Consider the following 13,327-nt stretch of genomic DNA (forward strand, 5'->3'; position numbering starts at 1 on the left):
TAGCCTGCATCATGCCTAGAATTAAAACAAAGAACACGAAGGCTACACCGGCGGGATTTGACAAAATCAAGCCAACGCTCATCGACTTCGACATCCAACTGAAAGAGCTTCAGGATGACAAAGCCTCCAGGCTAGCCGCCAATGCAGACCAGGGAGCCTGGAAGGTATTCCAACTGTCCCACGAGCGAACTCGCTATGTCTACGACCTGTATTACAAGCGCAAGGCCATCTCTAAAGAACTTTATGAGTGGCTTCTCCGCGAGAAATACGCCGACAAGATGCTCATTGCTAAGTGGAAGAAAAAAGGCTACGAAAAGCTCTGCTGCCTCCGCTGCATACAGACTTCCGAAACGGCTCAAGGAAACACTTGCATCTGCAGAGTCCCGCGTGCCACCCTCGAGAAGAATAGCAAAGACGGCGTCGTTACCTTCACGCGCTGCGTCCACTGTGGATGTAGCGGCTGTGCCAGCACAGATTAAACGACATTGGCAAATGCATTAATCTAGACCCGTGCGTCTATGGAGATTTAACTTGCATGCCATCGCGTGGGCGCGTTTCGGGATTTTCCATCGTACTGGAGTATACAACGCGAAAACGCGAAAAAGCTTAAAAGATACACGATATAACGCGACACCTAGAATTGGTCCCCCGAGATACCGCACGCGATATATATGGACTAAGTCGCGAAGCTCTCCGGCGGAACCCGAGTACATCGGTAGGTTCCTCGTGTCAGATCCTCTCGAGGAAGTTTTAACCAAAGAGCTCATATCGCGCAAATTAGTCGATACCCGTTTTTCTTTCTGCCAGCGCATACACAGATGGAAGCCTCAGCTGGAACTGCGGTCGTCGGCGTGGAACACAGCAAGAGACGGCGCGATAGCGCGGATGCGGCCGAACCGCCGACTCTCACGCCCCCACACTCTACCCTTAGGAAGGCTGGTACGCCCGTCAAACGCGGCAAGAACCAACATCCGTTGTCGCCGGAGCTTTCGTCGCCCATCCGTCCTCATAAAACACGCAAATCGAAATCGGACACCCCACTTATCACCACGCGGTCTTCAAACTCGCAGACCCTTGAGGAGCTCATAGAAGCGTTCACGGACCGCAAGAGACTCCTGCTCCTGCAAGATCCCAACAAAAAGCCGCCTTTCTCTTACGCTATGCTAATCGGGCTGGCCATTCTTCAGTCCACTGAAGTCAGGCTCACGCTTTCTCAGATTTATCAATGGATCACTTACCACTTCCCTTACTACAAGTTGGGGGACTATGGCTGGCAAAACAGCATCAGGCACAACCTGTCGCTTAACGAGGCATTCGTTAAAGGCGAAAAGGCCCCGGATGGGAAAGGCCACTACTGGCAGGTCAAAAGCGGCTGCGAGGGCAAGTTTTTCAAGAGCGGACAGACCGACGACGAGGTCAGAACGAAGCTTCGTAAGCTTTGCTCCGACGTGCTCGCTGTCACTTCTAATCCTCGTTCGCCTGAGCCCGAGCTTCTCGGCAAATCGCTCTATGACGAAGGTACTACGACGGAGGTTGAACGTCGTCGCTTGGGCGGCCGGAAGCTCGATGACGTGTACGCACTCGACATATCCTCCGATGAAGATGAAAGCTTTCAAGAACAAAGTATCAACAACCTCTCTAGGGTCGCTTCCTCGCCTGTTGGGCTGAGGGAAGCTCTATTGCCTTTTGAGCAGGCTAGTGCAAACAAGGAGGCAATTAATCAAGACGCATTCATTGGTGAGCTTTCACCTGCTATTCCTTACAGCGAAAATGACGCAGGTGCTTCAGAAACCAAAAACGAAACTGCTTTTCCCTCTCTAAGGAAGTCGTACTCTGCGGATTGCCCTCAACAAGAATTATGGAGTGCACCAAGCTTGACGTTATCGCCCAAGAAAGACGCCAAAAAGTACACATGTTCTTTTAACGCTAACTTTGAAGCTTCTCCGCACACTAGAACCCCAAAGACAGGACCTCTTTTGGAAGGCTTCGGGTCTCCCGGGTCCGAATTGGAAGGTGTGGACTTTACTGGCCCGCTAGATCTACTCAAAACACCGCAACTTAAGCACGCAAATAACCATGAGTTTTCATACACGCCCCGTGGAAATACATCCATGAAAAAATGGCGCACGCCCACTGTTCTTTTCCAAGACTTCAGCCGCTCGCCTGTGCTGATGAATTCCGCTGGACCGCCAATGATGGTAATAGATGATTGTGTTTCAGAGGAAGTATCTTGCCGGAAACCAGATCCTTTCCAACTGGGGAAATTCTGCAGTCTTCCTCTATGTGAATCGCAGACACACTCCCACAAGTTTTTCGAAAACATTAGGTATTCATCCGGGCTTTTTGGAGTGGACGTGTGCTCTGTATGGAAGCGAGCTGTGGAAGGCAGCAGGGAAACAGCTGACCGGTCAGGAAAGGAAACTCTGCTTGACACGCCCTTCCAGGGCACTAGCAGACGGGCAAGCACTAGTAAAGAGGACAGGGTTTATGAATAGGGAAAGGGTTAGTTTTTTTTGGGTTAGAGGTTTGTTGTTGGGCTTGTTCACTCATTGATGAGGATATGTAACAGTAGAAAATAGAAGGAATGGAGCTTTTGGGATTGAGCGGTTTGCAGCAGGTGCAGCCGGCGTTGTTTAGGTCTAGCCAAGTGTATAGCTATAAATTTAAATTCTCCCGGAATGACTAAACGCGCCTAATCTATCACCGCCGATTTGGTCTACGGGTTGCGTCTACGGGTGAGAGAGTCTAGAGGAAGAAAAGACCCTGATCTGTCGGAGCATGCCACGAAATTGCTTCAATAGAGGTTGTCAACGTGTGTATCAAAAGACGATGATCCGTCCAGACATATCATTCGCTGAGTGCAACGAAGCTCACAACAAAAACTTTATCTGCTTCAAAGAACGAGAACATGACTTGACCCAGCATCCCATTGCCAATATACAAAGGTACGTTTAAAGCTTCCAGGGTCCTGCTAATATCGCACAACCCCAAATTTTCCGGCTACCTTGTAATCTTGCAATTAATGTCCGGTAATGTCCACAAGAAGACCCCACCTTTGTTTGAGGTTAGGCGTCATTAAAAACCGTTTTCTACTCAAGTTCTGTATCTTGTTACCGCGCATCCTTCAACATGATGATCTGAGTTGCTATACGCTTCTCATAGTTCTTAACACTTGTTGTAAAAGTTGCAAAATGTCATCGAGCACGCATAGCATAAGTTATCAGCAACACATCGGTCGGAAGAATAGAGGGCTCAAAGCTGCTTGAAACGCACTCTAGAAGCTCAACTCGCTGGTTTTGTCCGCTAAGTTAGAGAGAAAAGAAAATGTCGAGACTGCCGAAACTCAGCGAGCAAATACAAGATGTTTCCGATCCCAGAGACTTTCTGCGAACTAAACTACCTGAACTTGTGGACCTTGATACACTCCTCAGATGTCATATTTGCAAAGGCTTCATTAAGACACCGGTACTTACTCCCTGCGGCCATACGTTCTGCTCTCTGTGTATTAGAGAATACTTAAACAGAGAGCTGAAGTGCCCTTTATGTCTTGCGGAGTTGAGAGAATCGATGCTGAGAAGTGAGTTCCTTGTTAACGAGATCATCGCCAGTTATGTGGGTCTGCGATCAAAGCTGCTTGAAATCGCGCGAAGCGGGCCAGATGGTACGGTACCGCACAGTGATACCTCTTTGATCGAAATCGCACCGGGCGATGAAGGAGCTCACGAACTATCAGGAGACGACGACTTACAGATCATTGAAACTAGGCGAAACAGGCCTGCCAAGCGTAACGCTGAGATTGTCCTGATGCCCTCGAAAAAATCACGTCGTGACTCCGAGAAGCCTGGCATTTCATCAATGATTAGCAAATCTAAGAGTCCAGCGCTGCCCGAGGACAGCGCTGAATGTCCAATTTGTCAAAAGCATTTTCCGCTCGAGTACCTACAAAGGACGCACTTGGATGAATGCTTGACGATGGGCTCCCTGGGTGCTGCAGCGAAGCCTACAAGCCCGCCCAAAATTGGAAAAGCGAGCAATGAAACCACAGTCTCTGTTCAACCTGCAGCAGAACGCATTTCTGAGCCCTCAGTTTCAGCTAATACCACGCATAGTAATAGGTATTTGGAATCTGGCCAAAAACAAGGGGTCGCGAGACTTGCAAAACTAAACTTCTCTTCGATGAGCATGCAACAGCTCAAGTCAAAGCTTACATCTTTAAAGCTTTCTACCATTGGAAGCCGGCAGCAGCTTATTAATAGATACAACCATTATGAGATGTTATGGAACAGCAATTTCATGGACTCTATAGAACCCTTGGAGGAAAAGGAGCTGCGAAGGAGACTTGCAAGCTGGGAGGCAACGCATAATTCTTCGGAAGGTACACTAAGAAAAGGCAATATCTCGAAACTGCTCAACAAGAATTCCACCACAAGAATAAAGGATTTCAAAACAGATCGTTTCGACAGAAAAGGTTGGATACTTGCACATCAACAGGAATTCAATGAACTTTTAGAGGAAGCGCGTCACAACCTTGCCAAAGCAAATAAAATGAAATACTCGGCATCCAATCAGGATGAGGTTGAAGACGCCGAACAAGCAGAAAGCCACCCCAACAGCATTTCATGCGAAAAGGGTGAGATACCCAGCAACCAACTGGTCGTGAAAACTGAAGAGATTTCAACCTCAAGCCAGGGTACCACAGGTGTTTAATATAACTGTTTCTCTGGGCACACCTATAAACAATAAGCGAGTTATTTAATGAATTTCATACGTATCATCATCTGCACTACCTCTAAAGCTCATCATGCGTCACTTCAGTCTGCATTGAAGTGGCGCTGGTTTCCTCCACTGAGCCCGATGCGCTAACAGATGAACTTCCGGCGGTGCTATCACCAGATTGTGAGCCAACAGGTTCCGAGTAGCTCTCTGTATCTTTGGGTTCTCTTGACACACTTGGCTCAGGGGTGGATTGTGGCAGCGGATCAGCAACCTCAATCTGAGAAGGATAGACTTGCTCTGAATATATTTGCGCATCAGCCTCCAGCTCTTCATCTTCAATAGGTGAACGCTTCTCTTCAGAGTAAGTTTCATCTTCTGGAGTGAATCTGTTCTCGAAATCATCAGGAAGAGCGATTGAGTTCGTTGGTGCGTTGGTATTGGAAGAAGGATTTTTGCCCCATGAAGAAATGTGTGGAGAACTTGTTTTTATTTCATCAGTCTTTTCGGTGCTTTGCAATTCTTCTGGTGTACTTAAATGCACCTTAGCTTCAGCAACTTCTGTTTCAGATTGCGCACTGTTGGAAGATTTTGGTACCTTGTTTAAATTGGACGACTCTGTGCTAGCCATTAACTGGACCGGAGAGACAATTCCAGTGGCTGAGGCCTGAGTTGGGATCACATTCGATTCTGTTTTTGCTTTAGAACCATCACTCTCGTCCTGAGAAATAGCCTGGCTCAAAGTTGTAGGGGCAGCGCTCTTGTCTTCAACTGCAGTGCTAGCTGTTGTAGTAATAATCTCTGATCTGGCGGGTTCCTGGGAACGTGAAGGTGAGGAAGTGTTTATTTCTTTGGCTTTCTTGGATTCTGAGGATAAAGAGGAGTTTGCGATAGTACTAGATACCGAGTTAGCAATTGGTGAGCTGGCAATTTGAGTGTTGGTAGTGTCCGAAATGAATGATGAGGGAGAAGAAGCATCATAGGTTTTGTTCTCTGTTACAGGCTCCTCTGAGCTGATTGCATCTGAGGCTCCAGCTGAGGCTTTCAAGTCAAAGTCCCTTTCTCTTTCAGTATCCTGGAGTTCTCCAAACTCTGAATTCGCTTTTTTTGGAGAATCAGCACTAGCGACGCGCCCAGTAGCTGAAAATGCTGGTGTGGTGGTTAGGGAAGTAGCTTCTTGATTCGAGAATGATGAGTGTGTTTTCACGGGTGCTTCTGCCAGTGCAGGCGATAAGGCTTGTGTGGATGCCTCAGGGATTGCATTCGCAGATTTCTCAACAGGTTTTTCGTTTGAAACATCTCTAGCAATTTTTGGCGTTAACTCTGGGACCGTTGAAGCGCTTTTTGAGCTTTCTTCTGATACTGCCACTCGCGTTTCGGGCGAGCTTTCTTCAATAGGTGTATCCATAGGGGAAGCTTTAGACGCTGAGGGTAGTTTGCTAACTGGTTCCCCCAGAGATATGTTGCTAGAAGCTCCAGACGAAGCCGATGAGATCTTGTGCGACGGCGATGCTTCTTCGCCCTTGGAATTTCCTGCTGTCAGAGAAATTCCCGAGTGGACGTCTGAGCTTTGCACCGATGTGGGTGTTGGTTGCTGCTCTAAAGTTTTATCAACTTCGTAAAATTGTTGCTGCGCTTTGCTTTTATTAAGCCCATTTTCCGTGCTAATGTCATTTGAGTCCGAAAGCAGAGCTTCCGATTCACTAGATGACTTTTGAGTTGCTTGAGTGGGTTTTTCTTCGCTTGCTGAGACAGCGCTTTCCTGAACTCCAGAAATTGAAGCTGTCATAGATGCAGAAACTGTCATAGATGAAGAAGCTTCTGAGTTGGCGCTTTCATTCTCCGCTGAGATTTCCTCAAGAGAGCTTGGAAAGTATTCTGGTTCTTCAACAGTGCTTGCATCTGAAGTCAATAGCGGGTCCTCTGGTACTGGGCTAGACCAAGAGCTCGAGTACGGGGATGTTGTTGACAGCTCTGGGACAGTTGTTTCATAGATTGGCGTATTAACCGAAGAGCTCTCGGTAGGAGCAAAGTTTGTGTGGGTTTCAATACTGACAACGTCACCTACCAAAGTGGTCTGGCGAAAAACATCGTTCATGATGAAAGAGTCCCTTCTGGCGTTCCATTTGGCAACTCCATAACGGTACGCTTTGGTATGCAAGTCATACTTGTAGGATATCTGTACAGCAGCAGCAACGACAACAATTAAGACAAAGTTGATAAAGAGCTTGACGATCCGCTCAAGGATAGGAACGGACGTGGCAAGCTTGTCAGGTACCAAAATGACATGGATAGTGTTAGCGGCAGAGACACTAGCAAGTATCTTCCCGTTGGGGGAAAAGGCCACTTTAGTGATAGCAAAGGAGTGGACTTGCTTAAAGAATTTGGCAACCGTCAGATTTTTTAGACGCACAAGCACGATGGAGTTGTCATTTCCCGAGAGCGCAGCGAGCTGACCCGTTGGATCGACGTCCATCGACGTAACTCCTCTGAGCTTAGTGGTGACGAGCCGAGTTTTGAGTACGGACGTTGTGCCACTCTTCAAGCTCACCTTGGACAAGACAATCCCTGTTCCTTTCTTCAGAGCAGCGGCAATTAGGACTGTGTCCTCACCGATGAACTTGATCTTGGAAAGCGCCCAACTCTTGTCAAAGTCGGTTTTTCTTACAATGAAACGGCCCGTCACAATGGAGATCACCTCTAGAGTAGAGGATGTAATGTAGCTGAGCACCTTGCCATCAGGACTGAAATGAAGGTCTTTGACGTCGTTGCCGGTTTCGATTTCGTAGGTCTCAGTGAGCAGGTTAGGGTTCATGATGCGGATTACTGTGGGCACCTTGGATGATGCTATCGCCGCCACAGATCCATCCTGAGACATGTACGTGAGCTTAGTGTAGTCTTCGAACTTGCTCGAATGATCCATGTCAATGCTAGCTACAAACTTCAGGTGCTCATTTTCGAAGACATACTTGCGTAAATGCAGGTTCTCCCCTGTCGCCTTGATCTTCTCAGAGTTTTCGTTGCACCCCATTAGAATAATGTTGTTGGCCGCATCAAGTGTAGTTGGTGAGTCGTCGTTCTCGTTTAATGTCAATTCCCGGAAACGCTTGATCACCTTCCGCTTGTCAAAGCTCACCTGAAGGGCAGTCAGTTTGTTGGGGATGCCATTGTTGCCCTCTCCTCCGCCGCCCGCAACCAGCAAGACATTGTCATTGAGAAACCTGGCCCCATACGCCGGATATCCGATGTTGTACACCGCTTGTTGGAATTTCATGGTGCGTTTGTGACTCATTCCATTTGCAGGTACGTGTACAAGATATAACTTGATATCTATGATTTTTTAAAAGATCGGACCCTCTGATGCTCAGCGAGACACAAGGGCATGGCTAGAAAAGTTCTGTCGATCCAGTCGCATGTTGTGCATGGCTACGTCGGCAACAAGGCCGCGACTTTCCCATTGCAGTATCGAGGCTGGGACGTTGATGCTTTGAACACTGTGCAATTCTCGAATCACCCCGGCTACGGACATTTTAAAGGCTTTCGATCCGAGGCCTCAGACCTTCAGGGGATCATCGAGAAGGGTCTTCTGGGAGGGCTGGATATCCAGTATGACGCGGTATTGACAGGGTACTTGCCAGACATCGAAGGTCTGCGAGCTATAGGAAAGACGTTGATAAAGCTCTGCGAGAAAGACCATCGCGTGAAGTGGGTCCTGGACCCAGTTCTGGGCGACAACGGAAAGCTTTATGTACCTGAGGAAGCGATCCCTGTATACCGAGATATCCTCACCCATGGTGCGGTCTATCTAGCGACACCAAATCAGTTTGAAATGGAAGTTTTGACGGGTGTGCAGATCTGCGACTTAGCCTCCCTGAAGCAAAGCATCCAGCAGTTTCACGAACTCTACCCTCGAGTCCAGAATGTGGTGGTGACAAGCGTCAGTTTCCACTCTGCTGGCGACAGCATTTCGGAACTTATTTGCGCGTGCAGTGAGCAGGAGTCCAGACGGGCTCACTACTTCAAAGTTCCTAAGATCGACGCTCAATTTAGCGGCAGTGGTGACTTGTGCAGCGCATTACTACTTGACTCCTTCTTGACCCAGAATCCGGCTGCTAGGGATCTATGCGCTGCCCTGAACCAGGTGCTTTCGCTGGTTGATAGCATCCTCCTGAACACTTTTGAACTTTACAAGGCGAGTATTGCGGCGCCACCACTCAAGATAAACGATCTAAGACTAATTGAGTCCCGCGAGCTCTTGAAGCAAACCACGGCTCCTAAGTACGTTCCCATCAAGCTGTAGACCCTCACTAGCTGCTGTCCAGCGTACGCTATCAGTACCTCCACTCCGTTTTCAGTGATATATTATCTGTAAGATTAAAGATCATCTCAGCGCATAGAATCACCAAAACTCATTCAAGGATAACAGTTCTTGATGGACGACACAAAGAGCCTGAAGCGCCGTACGCGCTTCAGAATCTTTAAGTCACATCTCGGTTTAGCGAGTTTCGTTCTGGCAACGATTTGCGCAGTTCTGTTGTGGTACAAAAAGCATGAATATACAAGTGTAAGCATTAGGGATCGTGGTAGCTCACAATCCTCTTTCCGGCTCACACGTACCTACAGACATGGTATAAGTCAAGACCCTTATATGCAAGTCTTAGACATTGATGAGCAGGTTTTGCAGGCCGGCCAGGAGCGCTTCATGGAACATGTCAGTATGTTGAGCGACGAAGAAGCGCAGGACGATGACATGTGGACCTCTAAACCAGAGTATTCCACTAGCAACCCATTAGACTTCGAATTTCGGCTAGCTTCTGAGCCGCTGCGTATGAAACGCATGTTGCATCGTGACCCGCAGTTTGTGGAGTCGTACCTTGACTTCTCACACGAAAACCCTCATATGGCCGCGAAAGTGAACCTTGAGTGGATTGACAAGACGGTGCTAGTCCCTAACGTGAGCGATAAACAAACGGTGATCAGCTTGGCGCTTATGTCGTCTGACGCATACGTTAGGCTCCCGCACACGGGAGACTGGAGGAATCTCACGGAGCCCTGGAATCATACCCACAACTCCGGGCACGGGTGGGAGAACGACGGATTGCGAGGCCATCTATTTGTTAACAGTGAGCAAGACATTGTAGTGATGGCCGTCAAGGGCACAAGTGCTCGGGGGCTTGCTGGTTCTGGAGAAGACGAGACGACGGTGAACGACCAAATTAACGATAATCTGTTATTCTCATGCTGCTGTGCTAGGATTAGCTACCTGTGGACAACCGTTTGCGATTGCTATATGAAGTCTTACACATGCGACGAGACATGTCTTGAGCAGGAATTAAGCAGAAAGGACAGATATTATAAGGCTGTGTTAAATTTCTACAAGGACGTTGTGGCAGAGTACCCTAACTCCACCATTTGGGTGACTGGTCACTCGCTAGGGGGCGCACTAGCTAGTTTACTAGGCCGCACTTACGGTCTTCCTGTTGTTGCATTTGAGGCTCCAGGGGAGCTTCTTGCTACTCGAAGGCTTCACCTGCCAATGCCTCCTGGTTATCCAGATTATCTCGAGGGCATATGGCATTTTGGAAATACAGCTGATCCCATTTTTATGGGTACTTGTAACGGCGCTAGCTCTTCCTGTTCGATTGCAGGCTACGCCATGGAGACTTCATGTCACACAGGAAAGGTCTGCGTTTATGATGTGGTCAAGGATAAAGGCTGGCACGTCAGCATGCTAAACCACAGAATTCACAAGGTGATCGACGGGGTAATTGACAGTTACGAGGGCCCCGCTCGGTGTATTCCCCCAGGTCCTTGCCACGATTGCTACAACTGGAAGTATGTTCAAAAAGGCCATTCTTCCAGTGTGTCGCAAACGCGTTCCCCCAAAACAACAAGTACTAGCACAGTTCCACCCGAACCCACAATAACGAGCAGCTGCGTAGGCCGCAACTGGATTGGGATCTGCACGGAATATGAGTAAGCCTATTTCTATATATATAACATTAGTCTAGTTTCAACAACCCAAGGAGTTTATCATGTTGTGGAGGCACCTTCTGAAACTACGGATAACCATCATCCACATGTATTTCGTATTCCGGAAATTTGTCCTGGAGGCACGTTTCGATTGCCCTGTGATACTGCAAAATAACACTAGGAATTTTGAGATCAACTTCTTCCACCCAAAAGCTCTTGAGCTCGCCTTCTCTGATTTTCTGGAGGCGTAAACTATATTTCTTGACGTCGCTCAAGATTTGTTCGAGATGGTCTTCCCCCAGGAGCCCGTCACTGAAGTGGTAAAGACTGTGTGCGATAATTAAGCATACTAGAGAGCAATGCACGCACTGGAAGAAAAGCTGGTCAGACAGATAACGAAAGTTTTCCGGGTTATCGTTAATCATTGTTTCCAGAGAACGATGGGCATGTTTCAGCATGTCCAAGCGCTTATCCTTAGGGATTGAGTTTATGACATCTTCTACCGGGTATTCTTGACTCAGATAATTTCCAATCGAGGTCTTGTTCATTATGTTAAGATCAGTGGGCCTCGAAGGATTTACTCGAGCGCGCTTGGCGAGATGCATTTTTCGTGCTCGATAGCACCTATGATACCATGTGTAAAGCACGATAGTTCTGCTGTAGTTGTAGGCGAATTCTGCGTATTGCGTGTTTGGGTGTATTGGCTGGGAGAACAAGTATCTCCATTCTTCGATCCACACCTGCAACTCTTCATGAACCTTGTCGAAGGCCGTGGTGGAATTCGGACTTTTGGGCGGATGAACATTGCAATGCTGAACAAAGTTGTAGAGGATAAGCTGCATTGATATTTCTGCCACCATTCTGCCATCGAAGTTGGTGGAGTTTGGAAAATCTAGAATACGGCGGCACAAATCAATCCTGACACCGTCAACTATGCACATTCTTCCAGAAAACACGCAGTTTGTTATATGAGCCAGACAGAGATGATTCCATAACCGAGACGTTTGTAGCTTCTGGAACTGCGATTCCGGCGACAACAGGTGGGAAGGAGCAGAATCTAGGGGGCTTGACAACCCCAGAGAGAAGAAGTCGGTGGGCTCGGCGTAGTCGTTTTCCCTGTTGAACAGCGCGTCCGGGATGTTTAGTGTCAGGAATTGCTGGAGTCCAATGCCGGAGAGATACCACGCGTCCACTGACATGATATCACTGCTATACGAGGAAGCATACATGGACAAGACGACGAGGGCCTGTATGAATTCAATACCATGTGGGTTGTGTCTGAGACTGAGCTCCAGGTCCGATTTAAGCTTGTATAACAAGTTTTTGTAGATGCGAGTCTTGAGGTCGTGGTAACTCAGCGTGTACCGCAGAGCCAACACGCAGATAGCGCTCAGTAAGAGCGACGCGTTACGCGATCTGAGAACTTCAACCAGTTTCTCGGTCGACATGGACTCCGGGAACGAACACCATTTTCCGTAACCGTCCCGGAAGTCCTGCGTGAGCAGGACGACCTCCTCAAGCGTCAGGAGGTTTAGGCCGACCACATCGTCAACCAGACCCTGCGGTAGCATCTCATGGTCCTGGATCTTGCATATTGGGAGCGGCAGGTTTTCCCGCGAGACCATCTGCGATACCATGGTGAACGGACAGGTGAGATAGGGGGTGAGGTGACGCTGCTCGGTTCTCTTGGCAGAGATGTCGTCGAGTTCCGGCGAAACCTCCCGCGATTCAGGGCCCACGAGACCCGATGGCACCAGAGTATGACCGCTGGAAGATGTCATCATCTGCACCGCTTCAGTAAGCGCGGACACCGCGCGGCTGCTTGGATTGCCGGGAGCGGCGGGGTGGCTAGAGCTTTCAGGTGCCGCCGGCGGCGCCTGGTTTGCGAGGAGCTCCAGGATCTTGGTGACATTCTTGTTGACGTTCTGGAGGAGTTTCGCGTGCACTGCAAAGTCCTCAGGCGAATACCCGCTTTTCAACAGTCGCTTTGTCAGCTCCGCAGACTCGTAAGTCGCCGAGCCCGTGCCAGAGCTAGACTTCTGCTCTTTAAGCAGTGCCAGCGTTTCCGCACCCTCGTCGTCGCTCAGAAGGTCTTGGAACGAGCACCGGAGGTTGAACGTGTCGCAGCGGAGACATTGAACTTCTTCTGGAAGCGGCGACGGGATGCACCGCGTCTTCATGCGCCGGCAGCTATCGCACGCCTTGAGCGCCCGCTGTCCGTTTTTCTTGAGCTTGCGAGGCTTACTGACTTTTGAGCTGGACTTTTCCGCCATGGAGATGCTCTGTGTTTGATAAAGATAGTGGTTGTCGATGATGTTCAAGTTTCATCGATGTTGAAGAAAGAACCCCAGTAGAACCACATTGGCGCAGATAAGGCGAGAATGCGCTCTAAAAGAGCCTCCGTCGAGCCTTATTCACTTGCACTTTGGACTTAGCGAGTCTACATTTCATTGTGCCATCAGGAGAAGTTTACGGTCCCTGTGGCTTCTACGAAGCATCCGTACACACTCTAATTCTCGTGTAACGAGCCGTGGGCCGCCGTTGCCGCGACCGTAACGAGCAGAAATGCGCAGTGACGGTCGAAAGTCTATATAAGCGTCCCGCGCCAAGCTGCACCGGCACTGAATTCTCTTGAAGCAGC

General features: G+C 48.7%; 7 protein-coding genes across 7 annotated transcripts; 5 read left to right on the forward strand and 2 right to left on the reverse strand.

The window, feature by feature from the left end:
• Positions 1-11: 11 nt before the first annotated feature.
• Positions 12-479, forward strand: BUD31 (U2 snRNP complex subunit BUD31; the record flags this gene model as incomplete). The annotated part of the gene is made up of 1 exon (XM_002551694.1): positions 12-479. The coding sequence occupies one exon, from the start codon at positions 12-14 to the stop codon at positions 477-479; it is 468 nt and encodes a 155-aa protein (XP_002551740.1).
• Positions 480-818: 339 nt separating this feature from the next.
• Positions 819-2,495, forward strand: HCM1 (Hcm1p; the record flags this gene model as incomplete). The annotated part of the gene is made up of 1 exon (XM_002551695.1): positions 819-2,495. The coding sequence occupies one exon, from the start codon at positions 819-821 to the stop codon at positions 2,493-2,495; it is 1,677 nt and encodes a 558-aa protein (XP_002551741.1).
• Positions 2,496-3,324: 829 nt separating this feature from the next.
• Positions 3,325-4,707, forward strand: RAD18 (E3 ubiquitin-protein ligase RAD18; the record flags this gene model as incomplete). The annotated part of the gene is made up of 1 exon (XM_002551696.1): positions 3,325-4,707. One exon carries the CDS (start codon positions 3,325-3,327, stop codon positions 4,705-4,707), a length of 1,383 nt encoding a protein of 460 aa, XP_002551742.1.
• An 82-nt stretch (positions 4,708-4,789) lies between these two features.
• On the reverse strand, positions 4,790-8,005 carry KLTH0A06578g (KLTH0A06578p; the record flags this gene model as incomplete). The annotated part of the gene is made up of 1 exon (XM_002551697.1): positions 4,790-8,005. One exon carries the CDS (start codon positions 8,003-8,005, stop codon positions 4,790-4,792), a length of 3,216 nt encoding a protein of 1,071 aa, XP_002551743.1.
• A 90-nt stretch (positions 8,006-8,095) lies between these two features.
• BUD17 (putative pyridoxal kinase BUD17) lies at positions 8,096-9,013 on the forward strand (the record flags this gene model as incomplete). The annotated part of the gene is made up of 1 exon (XM_002551698.1): positions 8,096-9,013. The coding sequence occupies one exon, from the start codon at positions 8,096-8,098 to the stop codon at positions 9,011-9,013; it is 918 nt and encodes a 305-aa protein (XP_002551744.1).
• Positions 9,014-9,145: 132 nt separating this feature from the next.
• ATG15 (triglyceride lipase ATG15) lies at positions 9,146-10,693 on the forward strand (the record flags this gene model as incomplete). Its single annotated transcript, XM_002551699.1, has 1 exon — positions 9,146-10,693. The coding sequence occupies one exon, from the start codon at positions 9,146-9,148 to the stop codon at positions 10,691-10,693; it is 1,548 nt and encodes a 515-aa protein (XP_002551745.1).
• Positions 10,694-10,772: 79 nt separating this feature from the next.
• Positions 10,773-12,959, reverse strand: KLTH0A06644g (Zn(II)2Cys6 transcription factor domain-containing protein; the record flags this gene model as incomplete). Its single annotated transcript, XM_002551700.1, has 1 exon — positions 10,773-12,959. The coding sequence occupies one exon, from the start codon at positions 12,957-12,959 to the stop codon at positions 10,773-10,775; it is 2,187 nt and encodes a 728-aa protein (XP_002551746.1).
• Positions 12,960-13,327: the final 368 nt, after the last annotated feature.

The sequence above is a fragment of the Lachancea thermotolerans genome (assembly GCF_000142805.1).
Source record: "Lachancea thermotolerans CBS 6340 chromosome A complete sequence".
Lineage (NCBI taxonomy): Eukaryota > Fungi > Ascomycota > Saccharomycetes > Saccharomycetales > Saccharomycetaceae > Lachancea > Lachancea thermotolerans.